Source organism: Tursiops truncatus, chromosome 19 (assembly GCF_011762595.2).
Source record: "Tursiops truncatus isolate mTurTru1 chromosome 19, mTurTru1.mat.Y, whole genome shotgun sequence".
In the NCBI taxonomy this organism is placed as follows: domain Eukaryota; kingdom Metazoa; phylum Chordata; class Mammalia; order Artiodactyla; family Delphinidae; genus Tursiops; species Tursiops truncatus.
In genome coordinates, this window is record NC_047052.1 from 53,022,925 (window position 1) to 53,045,173 (window position 22,249).

The 22,249-nt window shown below is 41.4% G+C and overlaps 1 protein-coding gene across 1 annotated transcript; it reads left to right on the forward strand.

Moving 5' to 3' along the window:
• Positions 1-1,762: 1,762 nt before the first annotated feature.
• Positions 1,763-20,724, forward strand: LOC101330041 (uncharacterized). The gene is made up of 5 exons (XM_019927308.3): positions 1,763-4,029; positions 5,496-5,683; positions 10,703-10,829; positions 12,539-12,634; positions 16,975-20,724. Exons 2-5 carry the CDS (start codon positions 5,669-5,671, stop codon positions 18,693-18,695), a joined length of 1,959 nt encoding a protein of 652 aa, XP_019782867.2. The 5' UTR covers positions 1,763-4,029; positions 5,496-5,668; the 3' UTR covers positions 18,696-20,724.
• The last annotated feature ends 1,525 nt before the right edge of the window (positions 20,725-22,249 follow it).

The window sequence follows — 22,249 nt, forward strand, 5'->3', positions numbered from 1 at the left end:
ATTTCTTTTTCAGGTTCTTTTCCATTATAGGTTATTACAAGATGCTGAGTATAATTCTCTGTGCTGTACGGTAGGTCCTTGTTGTTTATTTTATATATAGTAGTGTGTATATGTTAACCTGAAACTTCTAATTTATCCCTCCCCTGGCTTTTCCCTTTGGTAACCATAAGTTTGTTTTCTATGTCTGTGAGTCTATTTGTGTTTTGTAAATAAGTTCATTTGTATCATTTTTTTAGATTCCTCATATAAGTGATATGATATCTGTCTCTGACTTGCTTCACTTAATATGATAATCTATAGGTCTATCCATTTATTATTTATTTATTATTATTTCATTTTTGCTAACCAGGATGTCAACACAGGTGAGAAGAAAGAATATGTTCGTGTGTCCCCAACACCAGCACTATGGCCAGTACATAATAGGCATTTAACAAGGATTTACTGAATGAAAGAAAGCAGCCCCTGTAATTTTTTATTTTAAAATATTTATTTATTTGGCTGTGCCGGGTCTTAGTTGTGGCACATGGGATCTTCATTGCCAAGTGCGAAATCTTTTAGTTGCAGCATGTGGGCTGTTAGTTACGGCATACAGGATGTAGTTCCCTGACCAGAGATCCAACCTTGGCCCCCTGCATTGGGAGTGCAGTGTCTTAATTACTGGACCAACAGGGAGGTCCCAGCCCTTGTAGTTTTGGATCAGGTTTTCCTACCACCTCTATTTTCTCTTCTAACAGTGACTTTCTTGTTTTTTTTTTAGTACTTTTGCACATTTTGCAAGGCAGTATTTAGAAAGCAGCCAGATCTATATTTATTCGTTGTGAATTACCTCACCTTGTTTGTACACTTTCTGCTTTTGCGACTTGATTTTTGTGTATTGTGGTTTTCCCAATGTCTAAGAAACAAGGAACATTTTTTTTATTTTATTGAAGTATAGTTGATTTACAATGTTGTGTTAATTTCTGCTGTACAGCAAAGTGATTCAGTTATACATATATATGCATTCTCTTTCATATTCTTTTACATTATGGCTTATCACAGTATTATAAGGAACATTATTAAAGATTCTTTTGTACTGAGATCATGCAACCAACACTAAAGATTTGATCCACACCTAAGCATTCACGTTCTCATCTTTTCTACAAGTCAAGCAAGTTGATGATCAACTGCAGGAACACTTGCATAACCAATGATGCCTAAAGCAGAATGAACAATGCCACGAACATCATGCCTTTGAAAATACTGTTCATCCAGCCCAAAAGCGTTTTCCTTTAAGACAAAATCATGGAAATTCTGCAAATTTAAATGTAGTAAAATCAGAACAGAAGCTATGAAATAAAGAACCCTGTGGGGTGTAACAGAGATGGGAAATCCTCTCTTTATAAAGGATGAGCAAATTCATACTAAAACTGCCTGAAATTGGAAAACTCAGCAGCACTAAGGCTCTGTTCATTAAGCATCAGAGAGATCGCAGAGTTGAGAAATCCCATGTATGCAGTGAATATGGGAAATTCTTCATCAGGAAGTCTCGGCTCATTAAACATCAGAGAATTCATCTGGGAGAGAGACCCCCATGGATGCAGCATACGTGGGAAAGCACATACCACAAAGTCCAGGCTCACCGAACACCAGAAAATCCATACAGGAGAGAAACCTTACGTATATGCTAAATGTGGCCAAGCCTTCCTCATTGAATCACGTATCATTTTACCTCAGAAAACTCAGACTGGAGAGAAACCCTCTATATGTAGATTATGGAAATGATTTCATCCCGAAGGTCAGTTTCATTGTACATTGGAACAAAGTATAGGAGATGAAAAGTGGTAAGATCCCCTTGGGATGTACTCGAGAAGAAACCTTGTATTTATTTGTTCACAGGCCTATCACCTTTGAGAGTTACCATCACTTCAAAGATTCCATCCCCCCCCCCAAAAAAAAGATTCCATCCCCTCTGTGACCTGTTCAATTAGACATGTGATTTTCCTTATTTTTTCATTCCTTCTTACTCTTATAAGCGGAGCTCTTATCCCCTCTTCTTATCCAGAGTCTTTCCCTTGATCTATTAAACATATCCTGCTAAAAAATCTTGAGTCCTGCTTAAAGAACAAGAAATGGAAATTTGCTATGCAGTAGCTGTCCTACATTTCCATCACAAACCCTGGATTATCGGATAAATTTACTCCAACATAATATTTTTAAACACCTAAACTTGGCCATCTAATATTTATTCAATCCTGTAATGTAGTCATTAGATAATTGAGAACAGGAAAATTTCATGATTGATTTGCATTTTACAAGGATTGCCTTGCCTGTTCTATGAAGATGAGATCATATGGGTCAAGGATATAAGCAGGGACAATTCTAGTATCTCAGGTGAGAGATTAGACCAGCATGGTAATGACGGTCCAGTGAGAGAAAATGAAACTGACTTCCTGCTTTGACCTTTCATTATATGACTTTTATCAGGTGCTTTCTGAGACTTACAAGGTCCTATGGAGTTGAACGTAATTGAAGAAAGTAGGTGAACTTTGCATCTGTGCCACAGCCTGTGTTCTCAAGATCTGTTTCCCCAGGGTGAATGAGCGTTCTAGCTCAGGCCTGGGGTGAGAGGAGGAAGAGAATATGAGCTGGAGCAGGGCTAGAAATGGGTAGCAGGCCTGTAAATGGCTGGCAAAAACTTCTTGGTGACCTGATGAAGACGCATAGGACTGTGGGAAAACCAGTTCTTTGAGGTCATTTTATTTTTTGCACACAAATGTTCATAGAAGTTCCATTGGCAGTATCCAAAAAACTGGAAACAATGCAAAGGTCTACCAACTGGTGAATGATTAAATTTTGGAATATCCAACAATGAATACTAAAGCAACAAAAAAGGAACGAACTATTGATACTTTTAAAATGATGAATTTCAGGACTTCCCTGGTGGCACAGTGGATAAGAATCCGCCCTCCCAATACAAGGGGCCCGCGTTCCATCCCTGGTCAGGGAACTAGATCCCACATGCATGTCACAACTAAGAGTTCACATGCCACAACTAAGGAGCCCGCCTGCCGCAACTAAGGAACCTGTGAGCCACAACCAAATAAATAAATATATTTTTTAAAAATGATGAATTTCAAAACAGTCGTGCTATGTGAAAGAAGCCAGCACAGACACTACTAATTTTATGAAAATAACGCAGACTAATCTGTAGTGACAGAAGGCAGCCCAGTGCTGCCCAGGATGGGCTGGGTAAGGAGCACGGTTGGGAAGAGGCTCACAACGCCCACCGTTTCCGATCACTTTGTGATCGCTGCATCCCCCGTACTGTCACTTTTCCAAACCTTGGTCTTCCCCAAACACTTCCATCTGCCAGTTCCACGCCGAGCTCCGCAGACAGCATTTGCCCCGCAGTACGGACACCGAATCTCCTCTAAGAGGGCGGCGTCCACGGTGCTCCTGCCCAACGGCTCAAACCCGAAATGGCTACAGCGCGCCGCCAGGGTTTTTTTTGCCAGGCACGCTTAAGTTTTCATACGGCCTCTAAATCTTTTCGCAATTAAACCAGTTATCGAGGTGTCCAGAAGCAATTTTAACTTCCCATGCAGCCGAGACGTCACAGCCGCTCAGAATGTACTGCGCCCTTTCGGTCTTGATGGGCTCCGGCCTTTGAAAAATTTGCGCCGTTCACCGTCCACAAGCGGGCCCTGTCCATTCAAATGAATTTACCCCCACGTCATGCTTGCTTTGTATGAGCTCGAGCCTCTTAAAATCTCCCCATTTTCTTTTAAGGGGCTGAGGTACCAGGAAATAGGATAGTTTTCAGCCTTGGTCTCTCAGCGGCCGCCACGCCTTCTGTACGTCAGGTGCGCAAAGATGGCGACCCCAGGGCGCCGAGTCTGTGGTGGCGGCGCGGACGTATTACCTCATAAGGAAAAGCCGGAAACCCCCAATCCGTTCACCATAGGTTGGGCGAGGGGACCAGAAGTAAAAGGAGTTCGGGGAATAAAGTTAGGCCCTGAAGAGGTCGCTGCAGGTTCAGGAGAGAACCAGGTGGGTATGTGGGTCTGGCTGTAGAAAAGGCGGGGATGGGGGCGGTCTGTCGGCCTTTAGGTGGGCTGTGGCTCCTTTGAGTCTGGGAAGGTGGCGCAAGGGTGGATGGTGGTTTGGTTTTGTTTTTGAAGGGAGCATGGAGGAGTCAGTACAATGTCTATGATCGGGGTGTCTTTGGGGTCAATCATGGGGGGCTCTGGTCATCAGCGATTAAAGGTCTGAACAGATCAACTACCGAGAGTCCTGAGGTCAGGGTTTAAGGTCTTCGGGGGTGATTGACAACTGGTGGCGTGGGGTTCGTCAATGAATGCGGAGACTTGTTCGGGTTCTCGGATAATTTGGAGCTCAAAGGTCGAGGAACCGTTAATGGAGGTCAGTGTACGTGTGTATCTGACCTGGTTTGGTATTAATCCGGTGGGGTAATGGTCACTGTCTTTCGTGCAGGGATGTGTGACAGCAGAAGGCTCGGAGGCTCAGGAGCCCTGGTAGGTGCGTGTGTTGAGCCCAGACTTTGGCTGCTGGGACAGACTTGGTGAACGTTAGTTAACGTTCCCTGAAAGCTTCAGGTCCAAGTCCCTGCCCCACCACAAATTTTCTAATCCCTTTTGGCTCCCTACAGCACCCCTTCCTTTTGAACCCAAAGAAATGAAAGTTTGGGGGAAGAACAATTCAGCATATTTCAATTTAGTAATCTTTTAATTTAAGTTTTGTTTTCATCACTCCTCCTGCAGGTTGACTGCATATTTCTTTTCAGGTTCTATATGTGAATATTTAAAGACTGCTCCTTTCCCAGTATTTATATTTTTGAATTGTTTTTTAAATTTGTATTTATGGCTTATATTCCTTTTCTCTCTCTTCTTTTTTTGATGTGTTCATTGTCCCTCATATTAAAATGTGTATGTAAACAGGGGATATGAAGACTTTTTTTTTTTTTTTTTTTTTTTTTTGGTACGCGGGTCTCTCACTGTTGTGGCCTCTCCCGCTGCGGAGCACAGGCTCTGGACGCGCAGACTCAGCGGCCATGGCTCAGGGGCCCAGCCGCTCCGCGGCATGTGGGATCTTCCCGGACCAGGGCACGAACCCATGTCCCCTGCATCGGCAGGCGGACTCTCAACCACTGCGCCACCAGGGAAGGCCCTATATGAAGACTTTTAAAGAGGCTTGAGGGCATCAAAGTTTAAAGGAAAAATTTACAATTTCTCACTGCCTAGATGGCCTCATTTCTATAATTGTCTGAAAATTACCTGCCACTGAAATATAGTACTGTGCTTATTCTCCTTTGCCACTTTCCCTTTCAAATTCATGCTACTTCCATATATTCAGGGAGTTAGGTTTCATTGGCCCAAGGTGTGCAATTATCTGGGGAATCAAATGAAGAGACAGAAATATTGGGGACCACGTGTTAAGGTGAGTGCACAGGAAGAAGGAATACAATTCCAGAAGTAATTTTGCTTTTCAACCCACAGGTGCTAACAAGAGACAAGATATGAATGAAGAAAGAGGAGTTTCCAGGACCTAGATATTGTTATTTCTAGGGATACTTTGGCGACGGTTATATCTAACCAGAAATTTTGGTATATCCAGAAGAGACAAAGACAGAGCCTCTGCATTGCCAGCTATTTTCAGAGAACAGAAGAAAATGATCCAGGCCCAGGTGACTCATGTCTTGTTTTATTCTCTCCTTTATTCCTGAATGGATTTGTAGAGGCCTGTAAAAAAAAAAAAAAATCAGTTCAGTATCTAGAGAGAAATAAATTTTGTAGATAAACTCCAAAGCCATGGCAAAGTAGGATCAAGAACATAGTGTTTATATGATTCCTAGTAAATGACTAGTGTTGGAACATAATGTGTAACTGTTACTGACTCTGTGTGTGCGCCGTGCCTATTTATAAATGCATGTGGGTTCATGTACATATCTGTGTACATAAATACGTCTGTTATGTTTTGTGCATCTGTGGAATTATACTCTAAAGAACATCCCTTTGGCCTGAGATAGTATAATTTAAGCATCTAATAGAATAATGACTGCAACTGTTTTGTGAATATTAGCTATATAAAATTCCATTCGTCTACAATTGTACTCAAAGAAATGAGTCAAACTATGCAAAGCATTTAGATGAGTGTCTGTTACCAAAAGTCAGGTCTGGCTGCTTGCTGCTTGAAAGCCAATAACTCGAGAGGCAAGGTTGGTGGAAAGGAAAGTTTGTTTTATTCCAGAGGCTGGCAACTGGGGGAAGAGGGTGTACTCGTGTCCAGAGGCCAACTCCCCACTGCCAGTCAGTGGGCCAGAGCTTTTAAAGGGGAGTTTCAGGGCTGTATAGGCAGAGGGAGGGGGCTACATGCAGAAACAGCATAGTCAACTCTGGCCGCCATCTTGAAATCGGTCATGCCATGGTCTGATCAGCGTCATCTTGATTGTGGTGAGTACAGTTCATCTTTAGTTCCACGGTTGGTTTGTTCCCATTCCTTGAAGCCAGTTCTTAGAATTTTGACAGCTTATGTCATGGCTACAGTCTGGTCGTCATGTAGTTAACTTCTTCCAACTGGTGAGGGTTTCAGTATCTACAAAACAGCTCAAAGGATATGGCTTAGAATATTATCTATAGCCCTGGAAGAGGAACTAAAGGTCCTTGACTTTGTTTAATGACTAAGCTATTATTATTATTATTATTATTATTGGTCTTGTTGGACTGTTTTCCTTTGTGTCTGCATTTTCTCACTTCTCTGATTAAATTTATTCTTTAAAGTTTTTCTGCAGTCAAAAGGCAGGCTGAGGACATGGTGGTGTGTGGTGTGTGTGTGCGTGTGTGTGTATCTATCTCTCCTGGGGAGGCCCCCTAGGGTCCTGCTCCTTTTCATGCCTGCTACATAGTAAGTGATGTGTGAGATCGTCCATGCCTTAAATCTTTGCCAGTACTTAATAATAGGACATTATCAAATTGTATAATTTCATCAGTCTGGATGGTCCAGTGTTTATTCTTTTACCTTATTTTGCATTTACCTCATCATAGGTAAGGTTGAAATCCATGTTGTATATTTATTGGCCAGTTGGACTCTTTTTCTCTTGTGATATGCCTGTCCTTATCATTTTTACATTAACAAAATGATTTTTTTTCTTACTGATTAATAGGAGTCATGCCTATCCATTACATATTGATTCTTTCTTTTGTTTATAAAAAATATTTTCCCAGCTTGTCACTTTTCTTTCAGCTTTATCCACGGTAACTTTTCAATGCAGACATTTTAATTTTTCCTCTTATAAAGTTTGCTACTTATTTTCTTTTATGGTTTTTGGTTTGTGACATGAACATAATTCATATTTGTCTCTATTTCTTTCACAGATTCTTTTGTTTTATGGCTAGGAATCTAAACAGGAGACAAACTATTTTTGAGTGTGAAATTAGGTAGGAACCTAAGGTTTTGTTTTTCCAAATGGATCTACATCTCACGTGAAAAAATTCAGAAGGTGGTAAGATCAGCAGTGTTAAGAGTTTTCCGCCTCTTTTAAAAAAGAAAAAGAAAAGAATTTGCTCAACCAAGTAACTCTCTTCTCTATGACGTAATCTCTGCAAGAACACAGAGATAGATTATCCCATCAGATTTCCCCTCATCTGGCAGCTTGGTTGACAAGCAGGTCTCATTTCATTCCCTGGTGGCATTTGGGCCTCGGCTGCATGGCCACAGGATCAGGACATTGAAGACATTCCACACTGCTGAACTGTAGTTATCCAGAACACTTCTAACACCAAATGTGGGGGTATTTTCCTCACACCTCCTAATTCTGTGACTCTCCAGACACCAACTGGGTGTCCTACAATTCAACTCAATCCTGCCACTAACTACCTGGAGTTAGCGTCAGATCCCACAAGGTAAGAGCTCAGTCCGACAAGACTGCCCCCACTTTAGGTGCCTGTCAAGAGTCCCAGGCTGTTACCTAAGCTTCTGATGACGAGCTCTAAATCCGGGGGTACCCACAACCCCCTGCTGAGGTTTGGTAATTCACTAGAATGACTCACAGAACTCAGGAAAGCTCTTTACGTACATTCACTGGTTTATTCTAAAGGCTACAACTCAGGAATAGCCAGATGGAAGAGATGCATAGCACGAGGTATGGGGGAAGGGGCGCGGAAGTTCCTCCCTGGGAGCACAACCCTGCCAGCACCTCTATGTGTTCACCAACCCGGAAGCTCTCTGAACCTGATGTTTTAGGGGTTTTTATGGTGGTTTTCTGATGTAGGCACAAGCTGATTAAATCACTGGCTATTGGGGACTGAACTCAACCCCCAATGCCAGTTCCCTCCCTGGAGGCTGGGGGTCTTTCTGGGGACCAGGAACCAGTCATCTCATGAGCACACAAAAGATACTCTTATCACCCTAGAGAGCCCACGGTTTTTTGGAACTGTGTTCCAGGAACCAGGGGCAAAGACCAAATATATATTCATCACAACATTTTTCTGGCTTCTGTTGTTTTCATTTCGTCAATTTTGTCTTTCTTTTGATGGTAATGAGTCTTTTCTTTTCTTTTTCTTTCTTTTTTTAATCCTTTCCTCATCATTTCTTTTTTTTAAATTTATTTATTTTTGGTTACATCAGGTCTTTGTTGCTGCATGTGGGCTTTCTCTAGTTGCGGCGAGTGGGGGCTACTCTTCATTGCGGCATGCGGGCTTCTCATTGCAGTGGCTTCTCTTGTTGTGGAGCACAGGCTCTAGGCGTGCAGGCTTCAGTAGGTGTAGCACGTGGGCTCAGTAGTTGTGGCTCGCGGGCTCTATCGTGCAGGATCAGTAGTTGTGGCACACGGGCTTAGTTGCTCCACAGCATGTGGGATCTTCCTGGACCGGGGTTTGAACCCGTGTCCCCTGCATTGGCAGGCGGATTCTTAACCACTGCGCCACCAGGGAAGCCCGAGTCTTTTCTTTCTAGTTGGTTTCCGAATCTGACTTTTGCAAGTGATGTTCTATAGTTTCAGTCTCACTCATCTAGAAGCAGATTTCCTGCTTGGCTTTGCTGGCTGGCTAAGTCTGAGTTACAGGATGTTTAATCAGTTCTAAAATTTTCTTAATTCCTGAGATCTTCATATCACTTCTCTGTCTCTCTATAATCTCTTTCAAAAACTACGTAGAGGCCTATGTTAGACCTCAGTGTATTCTCCATATTTAGTAAACTCTCCTTTATATTTTCTGTCTCTTTCTGCATCTGCTTCATCTTTAGTTATTTTTTCAAATGCATATTCCAGTTCACTCGTTATATTTTCAGTGTATCTAATATGATGTTAGCCTTTTGTGAAATAATAAGAACTATACACATTGGTCTCTGCCCCTAGTTCCTGACATAGAGCTCCTAAAACCCTTAAAAATAGGGGTGCTCTGAGAATCTTCTGGTCTTTGACCCCAATTCCTAGCACAGAGTCCCTAAAATCCTTGTAATTTCCTAAATAATAAGAGTACTACGAGCTCCCATACAACTTCACTTATATGTGGGATCTAAAATATGACACAAGTGAACTTCTCTACAAAACAGAAACAGAATCACAGACATAGAGAACAGACTTATGGTTTCCAAAGGGGACTGGGGGTGATGGAGGGATGGAGTAGGAGTGTGGGATTAGCAGATGAAAACTATTCTATTTAGAATGGATAAACAACAAGGTCCTACTGTGTAGCACAGGGAACTATATTCAGTATCCTGTGATAAACCATAATGGAAAAGAATATGCAAAAGAATATATATATATAACTGAATCACTTTGCTGTACGGCAGAAATTAACATGACATTGTAAATCAACTATATTTCAATAAAATTTTTTAAAAAAGAGTACTAAGAGCATATTTTGTTGTAAAATTTGGTCTTTGATCCTGGTTTCTGATACAGAGTTCCTAAATCCCTTGGAATTTCCTGGGTGATAGAAGTGCCTTTCTTTCTAATGAGGCAACACTTGAAGGGCTCCTGAATGGGACCTGTTTACCAGAAAGACCAAGCCATGATCAGAAGCTTGGAACCTTCCATCTCATTCCCCATTATCCACAGAAGAGGGAGGGGCTAGAAATAGAGTTAATGATCAATCATGCCTACGTGATGAAGCCTCCACAAAAATCCCAAAGGTATGGGGTTTAGAGAGCTTCTGGGCTGGCGAACACATGGAGGTGCTGGAGGGGCACCAGGAGAGGGCACGGAAGCTCCAAGCTCCTTTCCACATACCTTGCCTTGAGCAGCTCTTGCATCTGGATGAAATCTGTATCCTTTATCATATGCTTTTATAATAAACTGGTGAACAGTAAGTAAACTCTTTTCCCGAGCTCTCTGGGCTTCTCCAGCAAGTTAATCAAACCCAAGGAGCATTGGACGTTCACTGGAACCTCCAATCTATAGCTGGTTATTCAGGAGCACAGGTGGCATCCTGGACTTGCATTTGGCATCTGGAGTGGGGTGGTGGTGAGGTCTCGTGGAACTGGGCTCTTACCCTGTGGCATGTGATGCTCTCTTCAGGTCGATCATGTCAGAATTAAATTGTAGGACACACAGCTGGTGTCAGAGAATTGCTTGGTGATGTGTTTAAAGAAACACATCGGAATTGGTGTCAAAATCATAGAAATATGAGCAGGACAGCTTCTTTTATGTTCCTTATGAGTCAGTCAAAGAGAAACACTCGCATTAAACAGGACTCTGTTATTACAGGAAACCCTGTCATTCAAGGATGTGGCCGTGGACTTCACGTGGGAGGAGTGGCAGCTCCTGGCCCCTCCTCAGAAGGACCTGTACCGGGACGTGATGCTGGAGAACTATAGCAACCTGCTGTCCGTGGGTGAGGACGGCTCCCCTGGGTCCCTCAGTGGGTCTCCAGTCAGTGGCCTTTCCTTCCTCAGCTGCTTACACTTGGAAGTCACTGCAGTGCCCTAATGGCAGATTCTCAGTGCCTCCTCTGGCTCCTGATAAAAGGGTGTATACAATGTGCCATGAGTTGTTTTTACTACCAACACAGCTGACAGCAAACTTGTGGGGTTTTTTCTATCCCCAAAACCAATTCTCCTACTCTCCAGGTATGGACTGGGTGTCCCGAAACTCAATCCATTTCTGACACTAACCACCCAGAGTCAGCCTCAGATCCCACAGGCTTACGGACTCAGTCCCGCAGGACTGCCCTCACTTCAGACACTAGTCGAACGGATTGGGTACCCAGGGTACCCACACTTCTGTCCGACTTGACCTTAAATCGGGCATTCCCACTCTCCATCCCTCAGGTTTGGTAATTTGCTAGAACAGCTCACAGAACTCAGGAAAGCACTTTACTTACCATTACCAGTTTATTATAAAGGATAATAGCCAAATGGAAGAGATGCCCAGGATGAGGTATGGGGGAAGGAGTGTGGGCCTTCCATGCCCGCTCCAAGTGTGTCACCTTTGATGTGATCACCAACCCAGGAGCTCCCCCAACCTGGTTTTTTAGGAGTTTTTGTGGCGATTTCATTGTGTAAGCGTGATTTCTTAATTCATTTGCCATGGGTGATTAACTCAATCTCTAGCCCCTTCCCTCCGCATGGAGGGGTTAGGGAGTTAGAGCTGAAACTTCCAACCTTCTACTCATGCCTTGGTCTTTCTGGCAGCCAGCCTCCACCCTGAAGCTCTCTAGGGACCCCCAGCCACAGTCATCTCATTAGCACACAGAAGACACCCATCACTCTGGACACCAAAGGTGCTAGAAGTTCTTGTGTCAGGAACTGGAACTTAAACCAAATGCTGTAACAGAAGAGGTTCCTGCCAGCCCGTCACATAGGAAATTACAAGGGCTTTATTTTATTTTTATTATTTATTTATTTTAAAATTTTATTTATTTTTGTGCTGGGTCTTTGTTGCTGCATGCGGGCTTTTCTCTAGTTGTGGCAAGCGGGGGCTACTCTTTGTTGCGGTGCCTGGGTTTCTCATTGCGGTGGCTTCTCTTGTTTTGGAGCACGGGCTCTAGGCACGCAGGCTTAGTAGTTGCACGTGGGCTCTAGGGCTCATGGGCTTCAGTAGTTGTGGCTTGCAAGCTCAGTGGTTGTGGTTCATGGGCTCTAGAGGGCAGGCTCAGTAGTTGTGGCACGTGGGCTTAGTTGCTCAACAGCATGTGAGATCTTCCAGGACCAGGGCTCGAACCTGTGTCCCCTGCATTGGCAGGTGGATTCTTAACCACTGTGCCACCAGGGAAGTCCCTATTTTTATTTTTTGGTTGTGCCACGTGCCATCTCAGTTCCCTGACCAGGGATCAAACCCACGCCCCCTGCAGTGGAAGCACAGAGTCTTAACCACTGGACCACCAGGGAAGTCCCCACAAGGGCTTTAGAAGCTCTGTGCCAGGAACTGGGCGCAGAGACCAAATATATATTATTATATCACAATATCCCATGAGTCTCTCCTGAGTGAAAAACCTCCGCTTGGCAGATGTGAAAAACGGTCCCTCAAATGTAACATTCTCCCGTCCCCACAGACCCAGCCCAGTCCAGTGAGTCTCAGTCTTCTATCGTTTCCCATGAACAGGGTATCGGGTCAGCAAACCAGATGCAATGTCCAAGTTGGAACGAGGGGAAGAACCGTGGACAATAGAAGATGAAATCCACAGTCAAACCTGTCCAGGTGAGTGAGGATCAGCTGGGTAACTGCAGACATCATAGTCAGTCAGTGCGAGAAGCCTGGGAGGGCGTCTGAGGATACTGTGCCTCCATGTATCTCTTTCCCCATAAAAGAACTTTTAGGTCTTGAGAGGTAAGTATACCCCTTTTTCTCTTCTGAGATCTGTTCCTTGCTGATTTTATTTTACATCTTGATTTTTGTTTGTTTGCCTCGTTTTCATCTTCCTTGGATTCTGTAACCCTCTTCTTTGAACCCTGTCACAAATCCCTTCCACCTCCCTGGCTATGAAATTCCAGGCCTCGCTCCAAGGAGAGATCTTTGAATTCATCACTGTTTTCTGACTACCGCACTCTCCTGCCCCACTGAGAAAGACAGACTTCCCTTCCTGACATCCAACTGCACCTTGTATTTTGCGCCCTCACAGTAACCTAGTCTATGACTGTGCATCAAGCCAGCTCCTTAGTTTCTCCACCACACTGCCCCCCACCACCATTCTGAGGTTCTTCAAAGGTATTGCTTTCCATTTTCTCAAAATTTTCCTTCAGTCTCATGAATTAAGCTCTATCTGTTTTCTGGCTGAGACTCCAAATTGGTATCTCCCTTACTATTGTCTATACTTTGAGTTCTAGGTGTTCTAGGTCTTTTACTGGCCTAAGATTTCTGAGTTCCTGTATGAGGCATAGGAACCATCTTCTCTCCACAAAAAAAAGCCCTTTCCACCATCCTATTTTAATGTTAGATTCTCTTTTAATATTGCACATCTTACCCTGTCCATGCTGGTATTATCTTGAATGTTATTCTCTGCCTATGGAGTTCTCATCTTAGAGGTCTCTGCTGTTGACTGTTTTAACTAGAAAAGACTGTTTTACATCTACATCAGTTCTACGTAAGTCGCAGCTTATGTCTCCTTCAGTTTACTTCCTTCATACATTTGCTATTTCTGATTTTCCTTTGGCTCATCTTAGGTGTTAGCACTGTATTCATTTCCCTAAATCATTTGTTTTTTCCATTATATTCTTGTTTTTTTTTAACAGCTTTACTGAGATAATTCACATATGCTACAATTTGCCAACTTAAAGCATACAATTCATTGTTTTGTAGTATATTAAGAGAGTTATGTAACCATTACCAACAGCAGCTTTGGAAGATTTTCATCACTTTATAAAAGTTTCCTCCTAAGCCTTCAGCCCTAGGCGAGCACTAATCTACTTTCTATCTCTGTAGATTTGCCTGTTCTGGATATTTAATATAAATAGAGTCATAAACTATGTGGTCTATTGTGAAAGACTTCTTTCATTTATCATAATGTTTTTGAAATTCTTCCATAGAAGTTCTAACATGTATCTGTAATTCATTCCTTTTTATTGCCAAATAATATTCCATTGTATGGATATACCACATTTTATTTACTCATTTATCTATTGATGGACATTTGGGTGGTATCCACTTTTTGGCTTTTTTGAATTATGCTGCTATGAACATTCATGTACAACTTTTTTGTGAACATATGTTTTCATTTTTCTTTGGTATATATCTAGGAGTGGAATTCTTGGGTCATATGGACTCTTGGAAGGGTCCAAATGTGGTGCTTCCAGACTCATGGTCGGCATTATGTCCTCCCAGCCATGATGTGTGATAATACACAGAGTATTGCCAACCAAAGGCTCAGCCTTTGGTATCCAGAGTTTTCATTGGGATTCAATCACACATTTCCCACATGGAAATATGTCTTTCGCCCCTCCAGAAGTCAGGCTAATACCTATAGTCTCCATTTCCTCCAAAGGTTGTAACTGATATGGTGTGGCCCAAAGCCCATGTCATAAATCACATTGTTAGAGTGTTTGGTGGCCAAAGCCACGAGGCAAACAAAGACACTCCTATCAGGCAGGACATTCCAGGGGCCTAGATATCACCTCCCAGTAGCCAAGGGCAAGGGCCAGACCTCTCTTTGAGTGAGGTTCAGTCTTCACTGAAGGTAACTGTACAAATGAACAATAAAGGGATTCCTTTAGAAAAACAGAGGAAATAGAGCTTATAGTAATACAGTCAGAGTGGGAATGACAGCATGATATGTACAAGGTTTATCTACATTTTAAATTAGGAAGATGATGCCATGAGTTAGGAATAAGGCATGAAATAAGAAATGTGCAAGCCCATGGGATTGACTATCAAAAGAGTGGCCTGAAGTCAGGCAAATGAAAGCCAGTGTTAGAAGGTCTCTTCAGGAGGAGGAGTGGAGTGGAAACATGAATCCATGGAATATTCACGGTGATGTACACTTTTTTTGCCAGGATGACTGTTTGGATTTGCTATGTGAGTAATTGAGGTAGCATAGTGGAGGGTTGGTAGGTTTTGTATTTTTATAGCTCTAGGCTGTCTTACCTTTTACCTGGGTGGCAGTAGGATAGCAATAATAAGGAACAGTCAGATGTTCTTAAAAAAAAAACCTGAAGGTAAAGCTGACACAACCTGGTCTTAAAGGAGGAAGTTGGTCCTTTAGTACAACCTGTTGCCAACCTAGATGCAAATGTAGAGTTACTGAAGTGGATGCTGCTGGTGGCAAGTGAAGAGTTTATTAGGGACGTTGACATGGGAAAAATTTGGATACGACCTCTCTACTGAATGCAGAAAGTGATTGAAAAGGGCGACAGTTTCCATATTCCATTAGCTTCCAAAGATGACTACATGGTACACGGCCAGTTACAAAATTTCCTAACAGTCATTGTTGCCCTGTTTCACTATGAATGGAACATAGGATAACGTGACACAGATAGACTAAAGGTTAGAGTTTTGATTATACAACTTATCCACTAATATGTTTGATGTTTTTGGAAAGTTAGTTTGATGGTGGTCTACAGAAGCAAATTTAGGAACAGGATTACAATGCAAGAGATTATTTCAGTTTACAGTCCTTTACAGTTACTTGCCAGGTTACAAATACGTTTATTCTATACACCTTAGTATGCATATTTCCCTGATTTCTGTAGTCAGAATTTGGATCCTCTAAGTGGGCTTAAAGAATCCCCAAACTCCTGAGTGTTGGAATGTCTTAAGACGTTGGTTCTGTACCATCATCATCTTTCATTCTACATGTCCTCCCAACACATCCAGTCCTCTTTTCTTGAATAGTATGCACATATTATTTCCACATTGTTTCCTCCACTTATACTTCCACTTGGCTTCTTGATTTCTGTACTACACATCTAATATCATCTCAAAGTTTAGGTTCCACAATGCACACTTTTTTTTCCTACATGTGGATTTCAGTAATCTTCCTCATCACAACTGGAGATGCTTTTACCAAACCATTGGTTCAAGCCATACAGTTAGCAGAGTAATCCTGGGTTCCTCACTTTCAAAGACCACTCTCTGCACTGACCCCATCAGTTAACCTTGCTTTTTCTTTCTTTCTTTCTTTCTTTTTAACATTTAAAAAATTTTTCTGGCTGTGTGCCATGCAGGATCTTAGTTCCCCTACCAGGGATAGAATCCACACCACCTGCAGTGGAAGCACTGGAAGTCTGGAGTCTTAACCACTGGACCGCCGGGGAAGCCCCAACCTTGCCTTTTCTTTATGCAAGTATTCAAAATATCCTCATTTCCTCTGCTTGCCACCATCTCCTTTGCTCCTTCAAACCACATTTAGCAATCTCCAACTCCCTACTTTTTTTCTTTTCTTCTTTTTCATTTGGGTTTCCCTAACAGGAATTATGAGAAGTGAAAGTAAGTAAGGCATATTTTATATATCCCAAACACCAACACAGTGCCTTTGTTCACTCCAAATAGTTTTGGAGTGAACAAATGCAAGCCTCATCATTTTGGATCAGTTGTCTCTTGCACCTCTGTGGTCTTGTGTCTTTTCAAGTTCTGTTCCTTCATACCCTCTCATTTGCTGCTAACCGTGACTTGCTTGGCAGTTCCCTGGTGGTCCAGTGGTTAAGACTCCATGCTTTCACTGCTGTGAGCCTGGGTTCAATCCCTACTCAGGGAGCCAAGATCCTGCAAGCCGCACAGTGAGGCCAAAAAAAAAAAAAAGACTTGCATGTATTTTACTACCTCTGCATGTTTTGCAATTTCCTATTTAGAGAGCAGCCAAGTCTACATAGATTGTCAACTGCCTAACCTTATTGGTACATTAACTGTTTTTTTTCCTTTTGGTTCGTTTATATTACTGTGTTTTTACCATGTGTAAGAAATAAGGAACATTTATACATGGTGTTTCTTTTATACTGTTATCATAGGGTTGCCACTAAAGTGCCAATTTTTTAAAAAACCAAGGAATTTTTAAAACAATTTTATTCCAAACAATAATAAAAAGAGCTCATTGTTCTCTTCTTTCCTAGAAACTGGCAACGTTGGTAATCGTCTTCAGGATGACTGGGAAAATCAAAGAATGCTGAAAGGTATAGAACAATACCAGGAACATAATGCATTTGGAAATCCTGTTCCTCAAAGCAAAAGTCATTTCTCTTTCAGGCAAAATCATGACATGTTTGAGTTCTATATAAAAACTTTGAAATCACATTTAAGTTTAGTCAGCCAGGGCCAAAGCTATGAAATTAAGAACTCTACTAAATGTAATGGAGATGGGAAATCATTTCTGCATGGTAAGCCTGAAGAATTTCATTCTTCAGTTCAATGCCCTGTAAGTGCAAAATCCATCAGTACTAAGTCCCAAGTCATTAAGCACCAAGGAACTCACAATGCAGAGAAAGCCCACATATGCAGTGAATGTGGGAAAGCCTTTGTTAAGAAGTCTCAGCTCACTGACCATCAGAGAGTTCATACAGGGGAGAAACCTTATGGATGCAGTATGTGTGCAAAAGTATTCTCCCGAAAGTCCAGGCTCAATGAACATCAGAGAATTCACAAGAGAGAGAAATCCTTTATATGTGGTGATTGTGGAAAAGTCTTCACCATGAAGAGCCGTCTGATCGAACACCAGCGAACTCACACTGGAGAGAAACCTTACATATGCAGTGACTGTGGAAAAGCCTTCCCAGGGAAGCGTAACCTCATTGTACATCAGCGAAATCATACTGGAGAGAAATGCTACATATGTAATGAATGCGGAAAAGGCTTCACTGGGAAGAGCATGCTTACTATACACCAGCGAACTCATACAGGAGAGAAACCCTACATCTGCAGTGAATGTGGGAAAGGCTTTACCACAAAGCACTATGTCATCATACACCAACGAAACCATACAGGAGAGAAACCCTACATATGCAATGAATGTGGGAAAGGTTTCACCATGAAGAGTCGTCTGATTGAACATCAGCGAACTCATACAGGAGAAAAGCCGTATGTGTGCAATGAATGTGGAAAAGGCTTTCCCAGGAAGAATAATCTGATTGTACATCAGAGAAATCATACAGTAGAGAAATCCTACGTATGTGGTGAATGTGGAAAAGGCTTCACCGTGAAGAGCATGCTCATCATACATCAACGAACTCACACTGGAGAGAAACCCTACATCTGCAGTGAATGTGGGAAAGGCTTCCCATTGAAGAGTCGGCTTGTTGTGCATCAGCGAACGCATACGGGTGAGAAACCTTATAGATGCAGCGAATGTGGGAAAGGCTTCATCGTGAATAGCGGACTGATGTTACATCAGCGAACTCACACTGGAGAGAAGCCCTATATATGCAATAAATGTGGAAAAGGGTTTGCCTTTAAGAGCAATCTTGTGGTACATCAGCGAACTCATACTGGAGAGAAACCCTTTACATGCAATGAGTGTGGAAAAGGCTTCACGATGAAACGCTATCTCATCATACACCAGCAAATTCATATGGGAGAGAAGTCCTATATATGCAGTGAATGTGGAAAAGGTTTTGTCATGGAAACAGAGCTCATTTTACATCAACAAATTCATACTGGAGAGAAACCTTATGCCTGCAATGAATGTGGCAGAGGCTTCACTGTGAAAAGTCGTCTAGTCATTCATCAGCGAACTCATACAGGAGAGAAACCTTTTGTATGCAGCGAATGTGGAAAAGCCTTCTCCTCAAAGAGGAATCTCATTGTACATCAGAGAACTCATAATGGAAACAAATCTTAACAAAGCAATGAATATAGTCACACCTACAGGAAGAAAATATGCCTTGTCCAACATCAGAGGGTTTCACGCAGGATAAACTACCTTTATATGTACTGACTGTGGAAAATCCTATTCATAATTGGTATTGGTCTCATTACCCACCAGAAAATTTACACAGGAGACAAATTGTATGTATGCAATTAATGTGAGAAAGCCTTCAAAACAAATTCAGCACCCGTTGTACATCAGAGAACTCATAAAAGGGAGAGACTCTGTGGATTCAGCAATGGGGGGTAACCTTTCTCTCATTTGTCAAGCCTTGTTAATACACACGAGAAACGTATAGGTCAAGGTACATAATCCTTTGCAGTGACTCTGAATTCATTATATATAAGTGAACTTGTTCAGGGTACAAACCATGATAGTTCAGTGAACTCATTAAACATCAGTGTGCTCTACTTGACTGTGGTCAGTGTAGATTAGCCTGTTGCTAGATTTCACCCTTGGAAAACTATGGAATTTTCATAGGAGTAAAATTTAATGAATGCAGAGAATGTGCTAGTGCCTTCAGTGATAAGTTACCTCACACTATATGTCTAAATTAACATGTAGGAAAAAGCTCTGATACATACAATGCAGAAAAGGCTTCAGGAAACATTTCTAGGTAGTTATATGTCTGAAAAGTATATACTAAGATAAATCTTATGAATGGAGAGACTAGGAAAGCCTTCTGTGGGAATAAAAACCCTATCTCATCAGTGATCATAACAGATCACCAGTGAGCTCATTCATAGTAGCAATATGATGATCGTAGAAATAAAACCTCAATAGTTGCCTCATATGCATGCTGGAGAAAAATTTTCAGATGACAATGAACATGGCAGGATTTCGGTGATACATTCTGCCTCATCACTTCTCATGAATTCATACAGAAATAGAATAGTTTATGAACCCACTAAATGTGGAGTAACTTTAGCAAAATATAGAGAACACTGAAGGAAAAAAGCCTCATGAAAATGACGTATATTTGAGTTTTCTCTCAGAAATCTAAACTTATGGTACACCTGATGTCCATTTTGGGACACAATACCTTGAACCATATTATCAATAATTCCATAATTTTAAAGTGGGCTCTTCTGAACACAAGCCCACCTTGTGTTTAGGGTTTTAATGTTATATACATTAAATTTTAATGTTATATACAATGCAGGAGTGTTCTGTGCCCACCTCATATCATTATATGATTCGCTCTTGCATTTCTTAGGCTCTAAGTTCATCTCTTTCAGTCTGTGTATTTCAAAAGGAAAAGGAATATATTCATATATGTAATTCAACATGTTTGGATGTATTTATCCAAGTTTATAAGTAGCATTAAGTAGTTTACAAAAACACCTCAAAATGATTTTTCTAAAATTTGTTTTGAAATAGTTTTAGACTTACAAGAAATTGCAAAATATACAAAGTTCCAGAATACCCTTACTCAGCTTCTTCAGTGATATTATCTTACATAACCATAATACATCATCAAGACCAATAAAATGACATTGGTACAATACTGTTAAGTAAACTATAGACCTTATTTGGATTTCAATAGTTTTTGCATGCACTAATTTTTATGAGTTTTGTTTTGTTTTGTTTTGTTTTTTGATATATAGAGTTCTAAGAAATTTTATCTCATATATAGATTTCTGTAAACACCACCACAATTGGGATGTGGCATTGTGCCAACACAACATCCTCCTGCTACACTCTCCCCCAACCCTGACCCATGCTGACCACTGATCACACTCCATCACTCCAACTTTGCTATTTTAAGAATGCTATTAAAGTGGAATCATACAGTGTGTATCCTTTGAGATAGGCTTTATTTCCCTCAGCAAATTGTCCTTAAGATCCATCCAATTTGTTGGGTGTATAAATAGTTTTACTTTTTGTTACTGACTAGAAATCTTTTGTATGGGTGTACCATGGGTTTGTTTATCTGTTCGCTGTTGACGGATGTCTGGGTTGTTTCTGGTGTTTCACTGTTTTGAATAAAAATCTATGAACATCTGTGTACCCAATTTTATGTGAACATAAGAATTTGTTTCTTTGGGATAAATACCCGGGAGTCATATGTATATGTTACGCTTGTGTTTAACTTTGTAAGAACCTGCCAACTTTTCCAGAGTGGCTGTACTAATTTACATTCCCACCAGCAGTGTATGAATGCTCTGGCTGTTTCATGTCTTTTCTAGCACTTGGCACTGTCATATTTGATTCCAGCCATCCTATCAGGGGTTTGGTAGTATATAATGATGGGCTTACTTTACAATTCCCTAACAGCAAATGATATTCGACACTTATATACAAATTGAGGACCATAGCAGGTAAACTTGTCATGTTTGCTTTCAACCATCCAACATAATTTTTAAAACTCAAAAGGAGAATAGCCTATTATATTTGATGATATATTCACCCTTTCCATTCCTTTTTCTTCATTCCTGATGTCATATGTTTCATATGTTTCCTTCTGTTATTTCTTTTTTGTCAGAGTCTCCTTTATCAATTCTTTTTGAGAAGGTCTACTGGCAACAAATTCTTAGTTTTCCTAGCAGTAGGGCTCTTATTCTCTTGTCTTTATCCAGAGTAATTTCTTTGATATAATAAGCATATTTAGTTCAGTTTACAAATGGTGAGTCCTGCTTTTGGGGAGGGGGGAGAAAAAGGACATCTGCCAGACAGTACTGTGGCAGTATTCAATCTATGTTGAATACTATATCAATTCTATGTTGAGTAATTCATTCCTTTAAAAATATTTTTTGAGCATCTAGACTATGCCAGGCACTGTTTTTGTCACTGGAGACACATCAGTGAGCAAAACAGGCAAAGCCATGGCCTTCATGGAACATACAGTCTAGTGAAAGCGACTGAGTAAAATAAATACACATCAGAATTTCAGTTCTGTTAAATGCTGTGGAGAAATATTAAGCCTAGTATATAGGCTGTAATGGAGGAGCTATTTTAGAAAGGGTTTCCAAGGAAGGCTATTCTGCACAAATGTAATTTGAAACAATACCTAAGTGTACTGAGGGGAGCCAGCCAGCATAATATTTATGAGCCAAGAACACTCCAGACCTGTTTCCAAGTGTTTTCTCTGGGCTTCCTGCCTCACACCACGACCTAAGCTAGAACCTGTGGAACTGGGACCCAGGGCTCTGGGTTTATAAAGTGAGCTTTCTGATCTATATTTATTTATTTACTTGATCTATGTTTAAATTTGAACATCTCTGCCCTAATTCCTGGGTTAGTGCTCCCACCCCCACCCCACACTGTCACAGGATGGATTCTGGGCAGATATTCTACAGCAAAGAATTAGACATGAGGGCCCCAGCAACCAGGCCCTCAGATGCTAGTATCTTGTCCTTCTGTGAACCTACACATGCTGCCATGGCAAGGTCAGAGCAGCTCATTCCTGAAACTGATCAGTCAGGATCCCAGAATGGGCTGCCCAGGCTGCCCTGAGTTTTCTGGACCACATGTGTAACTCTACTTTCAGAGCTTGACATATCAGGTGAATGCGGCTAAAATTTAAT

Bases quoted from the DNA above. Each gene is read 5' to 3' on its own strand.
- LOC101330041 (XM_019927308.3), top strand. The intron at 10,830-12,538 runs GTGAGGACGGCT...TCCCATGAACAG, and splicing joins TAGCAACCTGCTGTCCGTGG to GGTATCGGGTCAGCAAACCA. The intron at 12,635-16,974 runs GTGAGTGAGGAT...CTTCTTTCCTAG, and splicing joins CCACAGTCAAACCTGTCCAG to AAACTGGCAACGTTGGTAAT.